Consider the following 12,942-nt stretch of genomic DNA (forward strand, 5'->3'; position numbering starts at 1 on the left):
TTTGGGTAATGGGGCTGGGCTGGGACGAGCGGTGTTGGGATGGGGAGAGCCCCGATAGGTGAGGGGGAGGTTGAGTCAGGGGCTGGGGGGCAGGCGGGCCCCATGGCCCTGGGGGGGGCTGTGGGGCTGGGCCAGAGGTGTGAGGGGGACCATGGAGGGACACTGGCCCTGGGGTTGGGCCCAGCCCACACCTGGACCCCAGGCCTGAGCCTTTTCCTGTACCCTAAGCCTGGGCCTGAGCTGAGGCCCAGGGAGCTGCCAGGCCCCATGGGGGACCTGTAGGGCCAGGGGGGAGCTCCAGGGGCTTGAGGGGAGCCCCAAGGGCCTGGGCACATTGGTTCTGGGGCAGGGCCCGGCCCTGGGGCCTTACCCGGTACTGGGAGCCCAGGCCTGGGCCTTGTCCCCTACCCCAGTCCCAGGCCCAGGCCTGAGCTGAGGCCCAGGGGGCAGCCAGACCCTGTGGGGGGCCTGGAGGGAGCCCCAAGGGCTCAGGCACATCGGTCCTGGGGCAGGGCCTGGCTGTGGGGCCATGCCTGGTACCCCAAGCTTGGGGCTGGGCCCTGTCCCGTGGCCCAGGCCTGAGCTGAGGCCCAGGGGGCTGCCAGGCCCTGTGGGGGGACCTGTGGGGACCCTCAAGGCTCGGGCACATCGGTCGTGGGGCAGGGCCTGGCCCTGGGGCCTTGCCCGGTACCCCAAGCCCGGGTACAGGGGCTTGTCCTGTACCCCAAGCCCGGGGCTGGGCCCTGTCCCGTACCCCAGGCCTGGGCCCAGTTCAGGCCCGGTCCTGAGCTGAGGCCCAGGGGGCATCCAGGCCCGGTGGCGAGGTCTGTGAGGCCGAGGGGGAGCCCCAGGGGCTCGGGCACGTCGGTCCTGGGGCAGGGCCTGACCCGGTACCGGTAGCCCAGGCCTGGGCCTTGCCCCCCCGCCCCGCTCGATCGCTCGCTCGGCGCTCCCCCCTTCCTCCCTATCGCTGCCGGCCGAGGCCGCCGATCACTCGGCGCTCAACCTTCCTCCCCGGTGCGGGCGTGGGGGCACACACCGAGGGGGCCCCCCGGGGGCCCCCCCCCCCCCTCCTCGTTCACCTCACTCGGCTCTCGGCTCCGCGGCCTGGCGGGCGGCGCTCGCTCCGCTCGGCGCTCGGCTCCGCGCCCTGGCGGCCGCCCCGCATGTGCCGGAGCCAAGATGGCGGCCTCCACCTCCTCACAGCTCAAAGTGACAAAAGCGGCGCCGCCGCCGCGACCCCGCGACCGGGACCGGGCTGGGGACGGCGACCCCGAGCCCGAGGCGCCCCCCGAGCCGGGTGAGCCCCCGCTTTTCCCTCTGCTCACCCCGTTTCGCCGCCCCTGGGCCCACCCGCGCCCCCCCCTCCCAACACCCCCCCCCACTCCCCACCTTCCCCCCGCCGCAACGACGGGCCCGACCCGCGGCCGCCGCTGGTTCCGGGTCCGGCCCTGACAGGGAAGGGGAGAGGGGAAAGGCCCAGCGAAGGCCGCTATCGCTAAGCCGCCGCCCTCCTTTGTCCGTCCCCCGGCCTCGCTTTGTCCCTCACGGGGCTCCCCCCCAACCCCAGGCCCGGCTCGCAACGGGCCGCGCCCGGTTCCTGTCAGGGATGGGGATGGGGATGGGGGGGGGGAGCGTTTCCCCGCCCTCCTGGGTGCGGGGGGGGACAGACGGTGCGGGGGGGGAGGGGGATATGCAAATTGGGGCCGCGCCCTGGTACCGCCCCGGGGTGGGGAGCGGTGCCCGGGCAGCCCCCGGCAGCCCCCAGCCCACCCCCGGGCCCGGGCGGGGCTGCCACCGGCTGTCCCTTCCCCAGCGGGGAGCTGCCACCTTCCCCATCCCCTCCCAGCAGGGAGCTGGGACACCAATAGTGTCCCCTTCCCCACAGGAAGCTGCCACAGTTTGTCCCCCCACTTCCCACAGTGAGCTGTCACCTTCCCTGTCTCCTCCCCACTGGGGAGCTGCCACCTTCGTGCCCCCCTCCCAGCAGGGAGCTGCCACCTTCATGTCCCCCCCTCCCAGCAGGGAGCTGCCACCTTTCCTGTCCCCTCCCAGCAGGGAGCTGCCACCTTCATGTCCCCCCTCCCAGCAGGGATCTGCCACCATCGGTGTCCCCTTCCCCACAGGGAGCTGCCACCCCATGTCCCACAGGGAGCTGCCATCATCCATCCATCCCACTGCAGAGAGATGCCACCTTTATGTCCCTGTCCTCACCCCAGGGAGCTGCCACCTTCATGTGTGTCCACCCTCCACAGAGAGCTGCCACTGTCCCCCCCTGCACCGAGCTGCCACCGTCCCCTACAAGGGAACTGCCACCATCTCCCCCCTCCCCAGGGAGCTGCCACTGTCTCCTGCAGGGAAATGCCACCATCCTCCCCCTGTCCCCAAGCCACCCCTAAATCCCTCTGGCAGGTCACCGCCACCCCAGCAGCGTGTCATCTGCCACCGGGGTGGGTGTCCCCCTCTCAAAGCACCCGCCAGCCCCGTGCAGAGCCCCGTTCTCTCCGATCCTTCCTCTTAACCCTCTCCGGAGCAGCTTAAACCTTTGCTTAACGAAGCCACCTCCTCGCACCGACCTCCCTCGGCCACGTTATCGCCCTCGGGGGCTGACGTTCTCCTTCTCTTGGCAGTTCTGGCTCCTGAAGAGGAAGAATTGGTGGCCATGGAGGTGGCTTCACCCCCTCTCCCCAAAAAAAGCCTTCCTGCCGGGCAGCTGGATCAACCCCCCACCAGGATAGGGACCAAACTGTCTCCTGAGCCACCCGGGAGCAAACCAGAGCCTCAGGATTCCAAAAGTGAGTGTTTGTGTTCGGTTTTTCATCATCTCCCGCAGCCAAGCGTCGGGTTTTTGCTACGAGGAGAGAGCGGGGGGAGCTTGGCAGGTGTTTGTTTAACCCTGATCCAGGAGGATTTTCAAGTCCTTTTGCTTAATTAATCCTCTAATTAAGAGCGTGGGGGTGTCGTACTCCAGTGTCGCTGGTTTATGTCGCTTTTCAAAGATCGCCGGGACCGAAGCGTGCTCCTTCTCCTCCTTAAACCACCTCGTTCAGTCCTTCCTCTCCTAATTAACGACGTTGCCCTAAAATGATGGCTTTGAGATCCCTCTCCCTCGCTGGCTGGGCTTCAGAGCCACGAGCAAAGCTTCCCAAAACCCTCTGGAAAACATCCTCGAGCGAGGAGACCGGCCTCCTTCCGCTCCGGAGCAGCGATCCTCGTCCTCCCCCAGCTCTGCTCGCTCTTCCCCGCTTTGTTGCTGCCTGCGTAGAATCACAGACTGGTTTGGCCTGGAAGGGACCTTCAAGACCATCTTGTTCCAACCCCCTGCCATGGGCAGGGACACCTTCCACCAGCCCAGGTTGCTCCAAGCCCCATCCAACCTGGCCTTGAACCCTGCCAGGGAGGGGGCAGCCACAGCTTCTCTGGGCAACCTGGGCCAGTGTCTCACCACCCTCACAGCAAAGAATTTCTTCCTCAGATCTCATCTCAATCTCCCCTCTTGCAATGTAAAACCGTTGCTCCTTGTCCTCTAGGTCTTGGTCAAAAAGTCTTTCTCCATCTTTCTTCTATACGGAAAGGCCACAGGGTCTCCCTGGAGCCTTCTCCAGGCTGAAGAACCTCAACTCTCTCAGCTTGTCCTCCTAGCAGAGGTGCTCCAGCTCTTGGATCATCGTCACAGCCTCTTCTAGACCCACTCCAACAGCTCCATGTCCTTCTTGTCCTGATGACCCCAGAGCTGGACGCAGCCCTGCAGGGGGGTCTCACAAGGGCGGAGCAGAGGGGCAGAATCCCCTCCCTCGCCCTGCTGGCCACGCTGCTGGGTATGCAGCTCAGGATACGGTTGGCTTTTGGGCTGTGAGTGCACGTTGCCAGCTCATGGTGAGCTTCTCCTCAACCATCACCCCCAAGTCCTTCTCAGCCGTCACCCCCAGCCTGTGTTTGTGCTTGGGATCGCCCCGACCCACGTGCAGGACCTTGCACTTGGCCTCGTTGAACTTCACGCGGTTCGCACGGGCCCAGCTCTCCAGCCTGTCCAGGTCCCTCTGGATGACATCCCTTCCCTCCACCTTGGCGACCGCACCACCCAGCTCCGTGTCATCCCAAACTTGCTGAGGGTGCACTCAGTCCCACTGTCCATGTCACCGACAAAGACGTTAAACAGCCCCGGTCCCAATCCCAACCCCTGAGGAACGCCGCTCCTCACTGGTGTCCACTTGGCCATCGAGCTGTTGACCACAACTCTTTGAGTGCGACCATCCAGCCAGTTCTTTATCCACTGAGTGGTCCATCCATCAGGTCCCTGTCTCTCCCATTTAGAGACAAGGATGTCATGCAGGATAGTGTCAAATGCTTTGCACAAGTCCAGGTAGATGCCATCAGTTGCTCCTCCCCTGTCCACCCGCACTGTAAGCCCATCATAGAAGGCCACCAAACTTCTCAGGCATGATTTGCCCTTGGTCAAGCCATGTTGGCTGTCACCAGTCACCTCCTTGATTTCCGTGTGCCTCAGCATAGTTTCCAAGAGGATCTGCTCCATGATCTTGCCAGGCACAGCAGTGAGACTGAGCAACCTGTAGTTCCCCGGCTCTTCCTTTCTTCCCTTCTTGAAGATGGGGTTTGTGTTTCCCCTTTTCCAGTCAGTGGGAACTTCCCCAGACTGCCACGACTTCTCAAAAATGATGGATAGCAGCTTAGCAACTTCTTCTGCCAGTTCCCTCAGGATGCACCTCATCAGGTCCCGTGGACTTGTGCACCTTCAGGTTCCTTAGATGGTCTTGAACCTGATCTTCTCCAGCGGGTGGCTCTTCATCCTCCCAGTCCCTGCCTCTGCCTTCTGCGACTGGGGTGGTGAGGCCAGAGCACTCGCCGGTGAAGACTGAGGCAAAAAAGTCGTTGAGTACCTCGGCCTTCTCCATATCCCGGGTAACCAGGTCTCCTGTTTCCGTCTGGAGAGGACCCACATTTTCCCTCGTCTTCCTTTTATCCCTGACCTACCTCTAGAACCGTGTCGCAGACAAAGACGTTGAGCAGTGCCGGTCCCAGTCCCAACCCCTGAGGAACGCCGCTCCTCACTGGTCCCCACTTGGCCATCGAGCCGTTGACCACAACCCTTTGAGCACGACCATCCAGCTGATTCCTTCTCCACCGAGTGCTCCCTCCACCAAGTCCACGTGTCTCCAATTTAGAGACGAGGATGTTGTGTGGGACTGCGTCAAATATAGGGTCCCATGAAGTATCTTCGCGTTCAAAATTAGGGTTGGGGGTGGTAAAAATCCCTCGGAGGGAAGAAACAACGTGGCCGGACGCTTCTCCTTGTGCCTCCTGCTGACCGTGCCCTGATTTTCTTTATCTCTCTTTTTTTTTTGTTGTTTTTTTCTTTCTCTTTTTTAGCCCAGAACCTTACGACGTGCGAAGTGTGCGGCGCCTGCTTCGAAACCCGCAAAGGTTTATCCAGCCACGCTCGTTCCCACCTCCGGCAGCTCGGCGTGGCCGAGTCGGAGAGCAGCGGGGCTCCCATCGATTTGCTTTACGAACTGATGAAACAAAAAGGCAAACCCGACGGCAGCCCCATGTCTCCAACCCTCGGCAAAAAATCCGGTTCCCCTAAAGACGCCGTCGCTTCCCCTCGACCCACCCTCCTGACGCTCGGCAAAGCCGCCGATCGCCTGCCGGACGGTCCCGTTAATAAAGCCATCAAATCCCCTCCCGGCTTCTCCAAAAACCTCTCGCAACCGGGATCCCCCATCCTTAAGAAGGTGCTGCCGGCTCTTTCGGGCTCCCCGTCTCCAAAAAACCCCGAGGAGAAGAGCTCCAAGCTCTCGCTGAGCCCTCTGCAGAGCTCCCCGAAAGCGCAGTGGCCGCAGGTGGATGAGGAAGGACCCCTCAATTTAAGTGAGTTTTGGCTTTTTTTCTGTATTTTGGCTGAGGGCAGGGGAGATCCCCGGCCTCTCTCGTCCTCCTCCTCCCAAGCCGGGCGTCCCTCGGCGGCTGGGAGGGCGCAGAGCTCGGTGGAGGAGCTGGTGTTTGGTAACCACCATGCCCAGGAGATACGTGCTGCTCCGTTGCGACTATTGCAAGGGATTTTCTTTCCTGATTGGACAAACAGATGTTCCCGTTGGGATTTGACACCAAGTTGATGTGTTTGAGGGCAGGAAGGTTCTGCAGAGGGATCTGGACAGGCTGGATCGATGGGCTGAGGCCGCTGTGTGAGGGTCAGCAAGTGTCGGGTCCTGCCCTTGGGGCACAACGACCCCACGCACCGCTCCAGGCTGGGGGAAGAGCGGCTGAAAAGCTGCCCAGGGGAAAAGGACCTGGGGGTGTTGGTCGATGGCTGCTGAATATGAGCCAGCAGCGTGGCCAGGTGGCCAAGAAGGCCACCAGCATCCTGGCTTGGATCAGCACTAGTGTGGCCAGCAGGACTAGGGCAGGGATCGTCCCCCTGGACTCAGCACTGGGGAGGCCGCACCTCGAATGCTGGGGTCAGTTTTGGGCCCCTCACGACAAGAAAGACCTTGAGGTGCTGCAGCGAGTCCAGAGAAGGGCAACGAAGGTGGTGAAGGGTCTGGAGCCCGAGGAGAAGGGTCTGGAGAGCTTGTGAGGAGCAGCTGAGGGAGCTGGGGTGGGTCAGTGTGGAGAAAAGGAGGCTGAGGGGAGACCTTCTCGCTCTCTACAACGACCTGAGAGGTTGTAGCGAGCTTGGTCTCTTCTCCCAAGTATGAGAGGAAACGGCCTCAAGTTGCCCCAGGGGAGGTTTAGGCTGGAGATCAGGAACAATTTCTTCCCCCAAAGGGTTGTCAAGCGTTGGAACAGGCTGCCCAGGGCAGTGGTGGAGTCCCCATCCCTGGGGGTATCTAAAAGCCGTGTAGATGTGGTGCTGAGGGACATGGTTAGTGGTGGCCTGGGCAGTGCTGGGTTATGGTTGGACTCGATGATCTTAAAGGTCCTTCCCAACCAAGACGATTCCGTGATTTCAGGAAACCCGCTGTCCCTCTGCCCCCCGAGCCCTTCCCATCTCGCTCCCCAACTTCTCTTGGCTCCTCCGGGCCATGGTTTGGCTGACGTGGAGCACCCTCCCACGCCGCAGCTCTTGGGATCTCAACCCTGGCGCTGCCGTGTCCCTCTTTTGTCCCCAACCTCTGTCGGTGACTTATTCCAACACTTCGGGACCAAAATGCTTTTCCTGGGCTCTTGCTGCCTTCTCGCAGAGCGCCGCATCTTCCCGGGAACATCTTCCTCACCAGCTCAAAGGGCTGTTTGGCTTCTTTGCTTCGTTAGTTCTTCATCCTCGTTACCGGCCTTGCCCAACGAGCTCATCCCACTGCTGGAGCACCACCACCAGGCGCTTCCATCTTCCTCCTGGTGGGAATCGTGGCGTGTTCGGGGTCGTTTCCTGCGAAGGAGCCGTATCCGCTCCTTCCCTCGTTGCAGGAGTCTCACCACCCTCACAGCAAAGAATTTCTTCCTCAGATCTCATCTCAATCTCCCCTCTTGCAGTTTAAAACCGTTCCCCCTCGTCCCATCACTCCATGCCCTTGTCAGAAGCCCCTCTCCAGCTTTCCTGTAGCCCCTTCAGGCACTGGAAGGTGCTAGAAGGTCTCCCCGGAGCCTTCTCTTCTCCAGGCTGAACAGCCCCAGCTCTCTCAGCCTGTCTCCAGAGCAGAGGGGCTCCAGCCCTCTGAGCATCTCCGTGGCCTCCTCTGGACTCGCTCCAACAGCTCCGTGTCCTTCTGCTGTTGGGGGCCCCAGAGCTGGACGCAGCACTGCAGGGGGGGTCTCCTGAGAGCGGAGCAGAGGGGCAGAATCCCCTCCCTCACCCTGCTGGCCACGCTGCTGGGGATGCAGCCCAGGACACGGTTGGCTTTTGGGCTGTGAGCGCACATTGCCGGCTCATGGTGAGCTTCTCCTCACCCATCACCCCCAAGTCCTTCTCGACCGTCACCCCCAGGTCCTTCTCGACCATCACCCCCAGGTCCTTCTCAACCATCACCCCCAAGTCCTTCTCAACCATCACCCCCAGGTCCTTCTCGACCATCACCCCCAAGTCCTCGACCATCACCCCCAAGTCCTTCTCCTCAGGGCTGCTCTCAACCCATTCTCCACCCAGCCTGTGTTTGTGCTTGGGATTGCCCCGACCCACGTGCAGGACCTTGCACTTGGCCTTGTTGAACTTCATGTGGTTCACACTGTCCCACCTCTCCAGCCTGTCCAGGCTTATCCCCAGATAAGCCTTATTCTCCAGACCATGGCTCTGCCATCGGCCCCACCGGGGAGCCCTCGAGCTCCCGGCAGCCATTGCCTTTTCCTGGGGTACCACGACACGTTCGATCTTGCTTCTAATTTTGGGCAGGGGTCGGCTCTGCCGCCGTGGGCTGTGTCTGTTGAGCAGCTCTGATGTCTCCTCTCTTTCTCTCTCTCCGCAGCCTCGGGGTCGGAGCCGGTCCGAGATATCCGCTGCGAATTTTGCGGCGAATACTTCGAAAACCGGAAAGGTTTGTCGAGCCACGCTCGCTCCCACCTCCGCCAGATGGGGGTGACCGAGTGGTACGTCAACGGCTCCCCCATCGACACCTTACGAGAGATCCTCAAACGGAGAACACAACCACGGAGCAACGCCTCGAATCCTACCGGTCCCGGACAAAAAGCCATGGCCAAGACCCTCTTGGGCAGCATGGGATCCTTGGAGCCGCGCGGTCCCGGAGAGCTTCACATCCCAACCCTCACCAAGAAGGTCCAACAAACCGGCAGCCCTATGGGGCAATCTCCTACCTCGTCCCCACCTCCCACCGCCCGGAAAATGTTTCCAGGCCTTTCTCCTCCCTCCTTGCAGAAAAAACTCAAACAAGATCATCTGAGAGTAGAAATCAAACGGGAAATGATGTCGGGAGGACTTCACGGAGAACCTCACCCCTCCGACCGAGCCTGGTCCCCGCGGGAGGAGATGTCGCCCTTGAATCTCTGTAAGTGAACGGGTCCCAGTTCCCCGCTCCTCGGTGGGGCCAAGTGGGACCGCGCTCCCTTGGGGACGGGGACACAGAGGGGGGGGACATCTTGCTTGGGGAGGGGCTGAGCGTTCTCCTTGATGATCTGGGGGAGCCCACAGCATCTTTTGTTGGGGGAACCCTCGCTGCGGCCGGGGAGGAGCAGAGAGGGAGGGTTAAACACGGTTCTTCTCCCCCAGCCTGACCCCACGTCTCTCCCCGCAGCCTCCCGAGCCGACCCGGTCCGAGATATCCGCTGCGAATTTTGCGGCGAATATTTCGAAAACCGGAAAGGTTTGTCGAGCCACGCTCGCTCCCACCTCCGCCAGATGGGGGTGACCGAGTGGTCGGTCAACGGTTCGCCCATCGACACCTTACGAGAGATCCTCAAGAAGAAATCCAAACCTTGCGTTATCAAGAAAGAACCTCACACCTCCAGTATCGAACCCCCAAAATCTTTTGGGGACGAAGGGATGGACCCCAAATCCCCTGGAAAAATCTTACAGGGCATGGCCCTGCCTCCCTTGGGTGGACGGACGGGGAAACCCAACCCCGGCGGTTCCGCCTTGAATCGGGAGATCTCGTTGTCGCCTCTCACCAGCAAACCCCAAGGCGGGTTCTTGACGCCGTTACCGACCAAAAGACCGTTACAGGACGATCGCTTGGGTCCTCACGCCGAAATCAAACACAAAGCTTACATCCAAACCGAGCTGCCCTTCAAAGCCAAGGCCGTGCACGACAAGCTGGCGCACACCTGTAAGTAGGGGATGCGAGATGGCGGGGGGGGAAGCGCGGTGCAGGTGTCCGTCGCGCCGTGGAACCCCCAAGCTCACACCGGGGAAGGGTTTTTTGGCTCCTGGGGATGCAGAGTAGGGAGAGGGGAAGGGAGATTTGGGGTCGTGGCGTCCCCCTGATCCAAATTAACTCAGATCTGTGGAGCTTTCCCCCCTCCCAGGCCCCCTTTTAGAGCTGAAAACACGGGGAATTTCCATCCCACCGAGGGTCTACCTCCACGCGGAGCGTTAAGGGGGGGAACGGGCTCCGTGCCGCGTCCCTGCCTTCACCCTCTCCCCCCTCGCTGTGTCCCGCTGTCCCCCCCCGCAGCCAGCGAAGCCTGTTGCGAGCTGTGCGGCCTCTACTTCGAAAACCGCAAAGCTTTGGCGAGCCACGCGCGGGCTCACCTCCGGCAGTTCGGCGTCACCGAGTGGTGCGTGAACGGTTCGCCCATCGAGACCCTCAGCGAGTGGATCCGGCACCGGCCTCAGAAAGCCGGCGCTTACCGGAGCTACATCCAAGGAGGACGCCCCTTCACTAAGAAATTCCGTAACTCTGCCCACGCCCGGGATCACGGCGGCGCTCGGCGGATGCCTCTCGGCCTTCAAACCGGCGGCGTCACCCTCCTGGGCAAAGGCTTAACGGGAGATTTGGCGCACGGCGACGCCGGGAAGATCTTGGATGGGGGAAGCGGAGGTGAACGGCCCATGATCACGTCCCCCCTCTCTTTGGTGAAGCTGGAGGAACATCAACGCTCCAACATCAACAGTGAGTTGGGGAGGGGGCGAAAGGGATCTCCGGCACCGGGGGAAAAACCCTCTACCCGTTCCCGGCAGCGCCGGGGGGGTGTTTTTAGCTGAGACCCACCCCCCTTTTCTTCATCCTCCTCCTCCTCCTCGCAGGGCCCCAGTTCCCTGTGGTGAGCGGGAGCTGCTCCCTGCGTCAGGGAGCGGAGAGGCCGCGCTGTGCTGTGCTCGGTGCCCCCCACCCCGCTCTGACCCCCCCTCCCCGCCTCCATTTCTCCCCTCGCAGAGTTCGAACGGAGACAAGCGCGATCCCTGGACGCTCCCCTTCACCGGGAGGAAGGAGGAACCGAATTCCACCAAAAGCTGGAGGAGACGCGGCAAGCGCCGCCGCCGCGCGTCAGGCCGGTGCCCTCCTTGGTCCCTCGCCCGCCGCAAACCTCTTTGGTGAAGTTCGTGGGGAACATTTACACCCTCAAATGCAGGTGGGTCCCCTCGGAAAACGGGGCTGGGGCGGGGGGGATTCATCCCGTGTCCTTTCCCGGCTTCGCGGCGCGGATCCCTCTTTCTAGGGGGGTTTTCCCCTCCCCGCAATAACGGAGCCGACGCCGCGTTCTCCGTAGGTTCTGCGAGGTGGAGTTCCAAGGCCCCCTCTCCATCCAGGAGGAATGGGTACGACACCTCCAACGACACATCCTGGAAATGAATTTCTCCAAAGCGGATCCTTTACGGGGTGAAGCTCCTCCGCCTCCACCCGAACCCCCAACCCTCACCGAGGCTCAGTAACCGGAGCCTTAAATCCACCCCCCCGCCCCGCCTCTCACCGCGACGGAGCCGCGACACCCTCACCCCCTCCTCTGTGCATCCCACGTCCACAATTCCATATTTTTTTTGGATAAGGGGGGGGGATCGATGCCTTCACCCCTCCGGAGCGTCCCCCCCGCCGTGTCCCTGTGGTGGGCAGTGGGGGGGGGGGGCACGATCCCGGCTACAAGCACTACATGGATCATCCCTCGCCGATCCCACCGGGATCCGGCACCGCAGCGGGGAGGGAACGATGCCGATCCCGGCGCAGGGCGGGAGGAGGAGGAGGAGGGGGGTGGATTTTCTCCCCTCCCTCATCCCACTCTTCCCAAAATCCGGCTTTTTTTGGCTTTTTTTTCGGCTTTTTTTTAAACCCAAAGAACAACCGTCGTCGCCTTTTTCCCGGCGGCGTTTCGGGGTGAAGCCGGAATGTGGCGGGGGGGGAATTTCGGGGAAAAACGCTGTGGATTTTTGTATATGACCCTTCGAGTTAATGTATATTCGCTTGGTTTTTTGTTTTGTTTTTTTTTTTTTCCTTTTTCCATGAATTTTTAGTCTCCGCGTAGATATCGGAATTCCCTCCATTCCGGAGTTGCATGTTGCCCAAAATCCCCTTTTCTGCCACCAAAACAAATCCCACCGCATTTACGCTTCCCCGCCGTGTAATTTCACCGCGGAGGAGCAGCGGGGCGGCGTAAACCCCCCGGAGACAATAAAATCCTCCGGTGGGAGCTGGAAAATTCCAGACGTTCCCATCCAGAATCGGGGTCGTGGCGGCGCCGGGAGGGTTCGGTTCAGCTTCCCCCCACCCCACTTTCACCGTTGCTTTATTATTTCGTTATTTTTTTCCCTCTTTTAGCTTCCATCACCCTTTTTTTAAACTCTAGATTTGTGTAGAAATTCCGGAATATTCCTTTTTATTTGGGAGATTCCCCCCCCAAAAAACTTCCGAATTTCGGAAGGAATTTTAACGGAGAAATTTTTTTTTTTTTTTTTAATTTTTATTTCCACTTTTTCTTTTGTTTTTTTTTGGGGGGGGGGCGTATTCTGGTGATTTCTTGTACCCCGGGAATGTGGGACGATGGATTAAATTCTTCTGGAAATGAAGCTGGGGGGAGAGCGGAATCTCTGGATACCCGGGATGGGGATGGGGACAGGGTGGGGACACCGTTTTGGGGGGCATTGGGGTGGTTTTGGGGCTCTGGGGAGGATGAAAGGAATGGGGGGGGTGGGGGGGGGGGGGGGTGGCAGGATGAGGCCAGGTCCTGGGAAATGGGGACGCTGGGGTCAGGCTGTGGCCTTGTGTCCTGGGATGTGGGGACAGTGGGGTCAGGTTGTGGCTTTGACCCCAAGGAAGGGGGACACCGAGGTCGGGATGAGGCCGTGTCCCCAGGGAAAAGGGGACAGCGGGGTCAGGATCTGGCCTTGACCTCTAGGGAAAGGGGGACACTGGGGTCAGGATGTGGCCATGTCCTGGGATATGGGGACGTTGGGGTCAGGAGCTGGCCTTGACCCCAAGGAAGGGGGACACCGGGGTCGGGATGAGGCCGTGCCCTAAAATATGGGGACACGGGTCAGGAGGTGTCCCCGTGTCCTGGGATATGGGGGTCAGGATGAGGCCGTGTCCCCAGGGAAAAGGGGACACT

The 12,942-nt window shown here is 61.1% G+C and overlaps 1 protein-coding gene across 2 annotated transcripts in view; it reads left to right on the forward strand.

Annotated features, from left to right (window-relative positions):
* WIZ (WIZ zinc finger) overlaps positions 1–12,377 on the forward strand; it is a 51,513-nt gene extending 39,136 nt beyond the window's left edge. For both annotated transcript variants that reach the window (XM_068421761.1, XM_068421762.1), the window contains exons 5-11: positions 2,631–2,795; positions 5,389–5,889; positions 8,418–8,954; positions 9,201–9,731; positions 10,080–10,517; positions 10,782–10,977; positions 11,116–12,377. In XM_068421761.1, the coding sequence (XP_068277862.1) occupies positions 2,631–2,795; positions 5,389–5,889; positions 8,418–8,954; positions 9,201–9,731; positions 10,080–10,517; positions 10,782–10,977; positions 11,116–11,278 (2,531 nt within the window). In that variant the 3' untranslated portion in view covers positions 11,279–12,377. The remainder of the gene's footprint in view (positions 1–2,630; positions 2,796–5,388; positions 5,890–8,417; positions 8,955–9,200; positions 9,732–10,079; positions 10,518–10,781; positions 10,978–11,115) is intronic.
* The last annotated feature ends 565 nt before the right edge of the window (positions 12,378–12,942 follow it).

Source organism: Nyctibius grandis, chromosome 35 (genome assembly GCF_013368605.1).
Source record: "Nyctibius grandis isolate bNycGra1 chromosome 35, bNycGra1.pri, whole genome shotgun sequence".
Classification (NCBI taxonomy): Eukaryota; Metazoa; Chordata; class Aves; order Nyctibiiformes; family Nyctibiidae; genus Nyctibius; species Nyctibius grandis.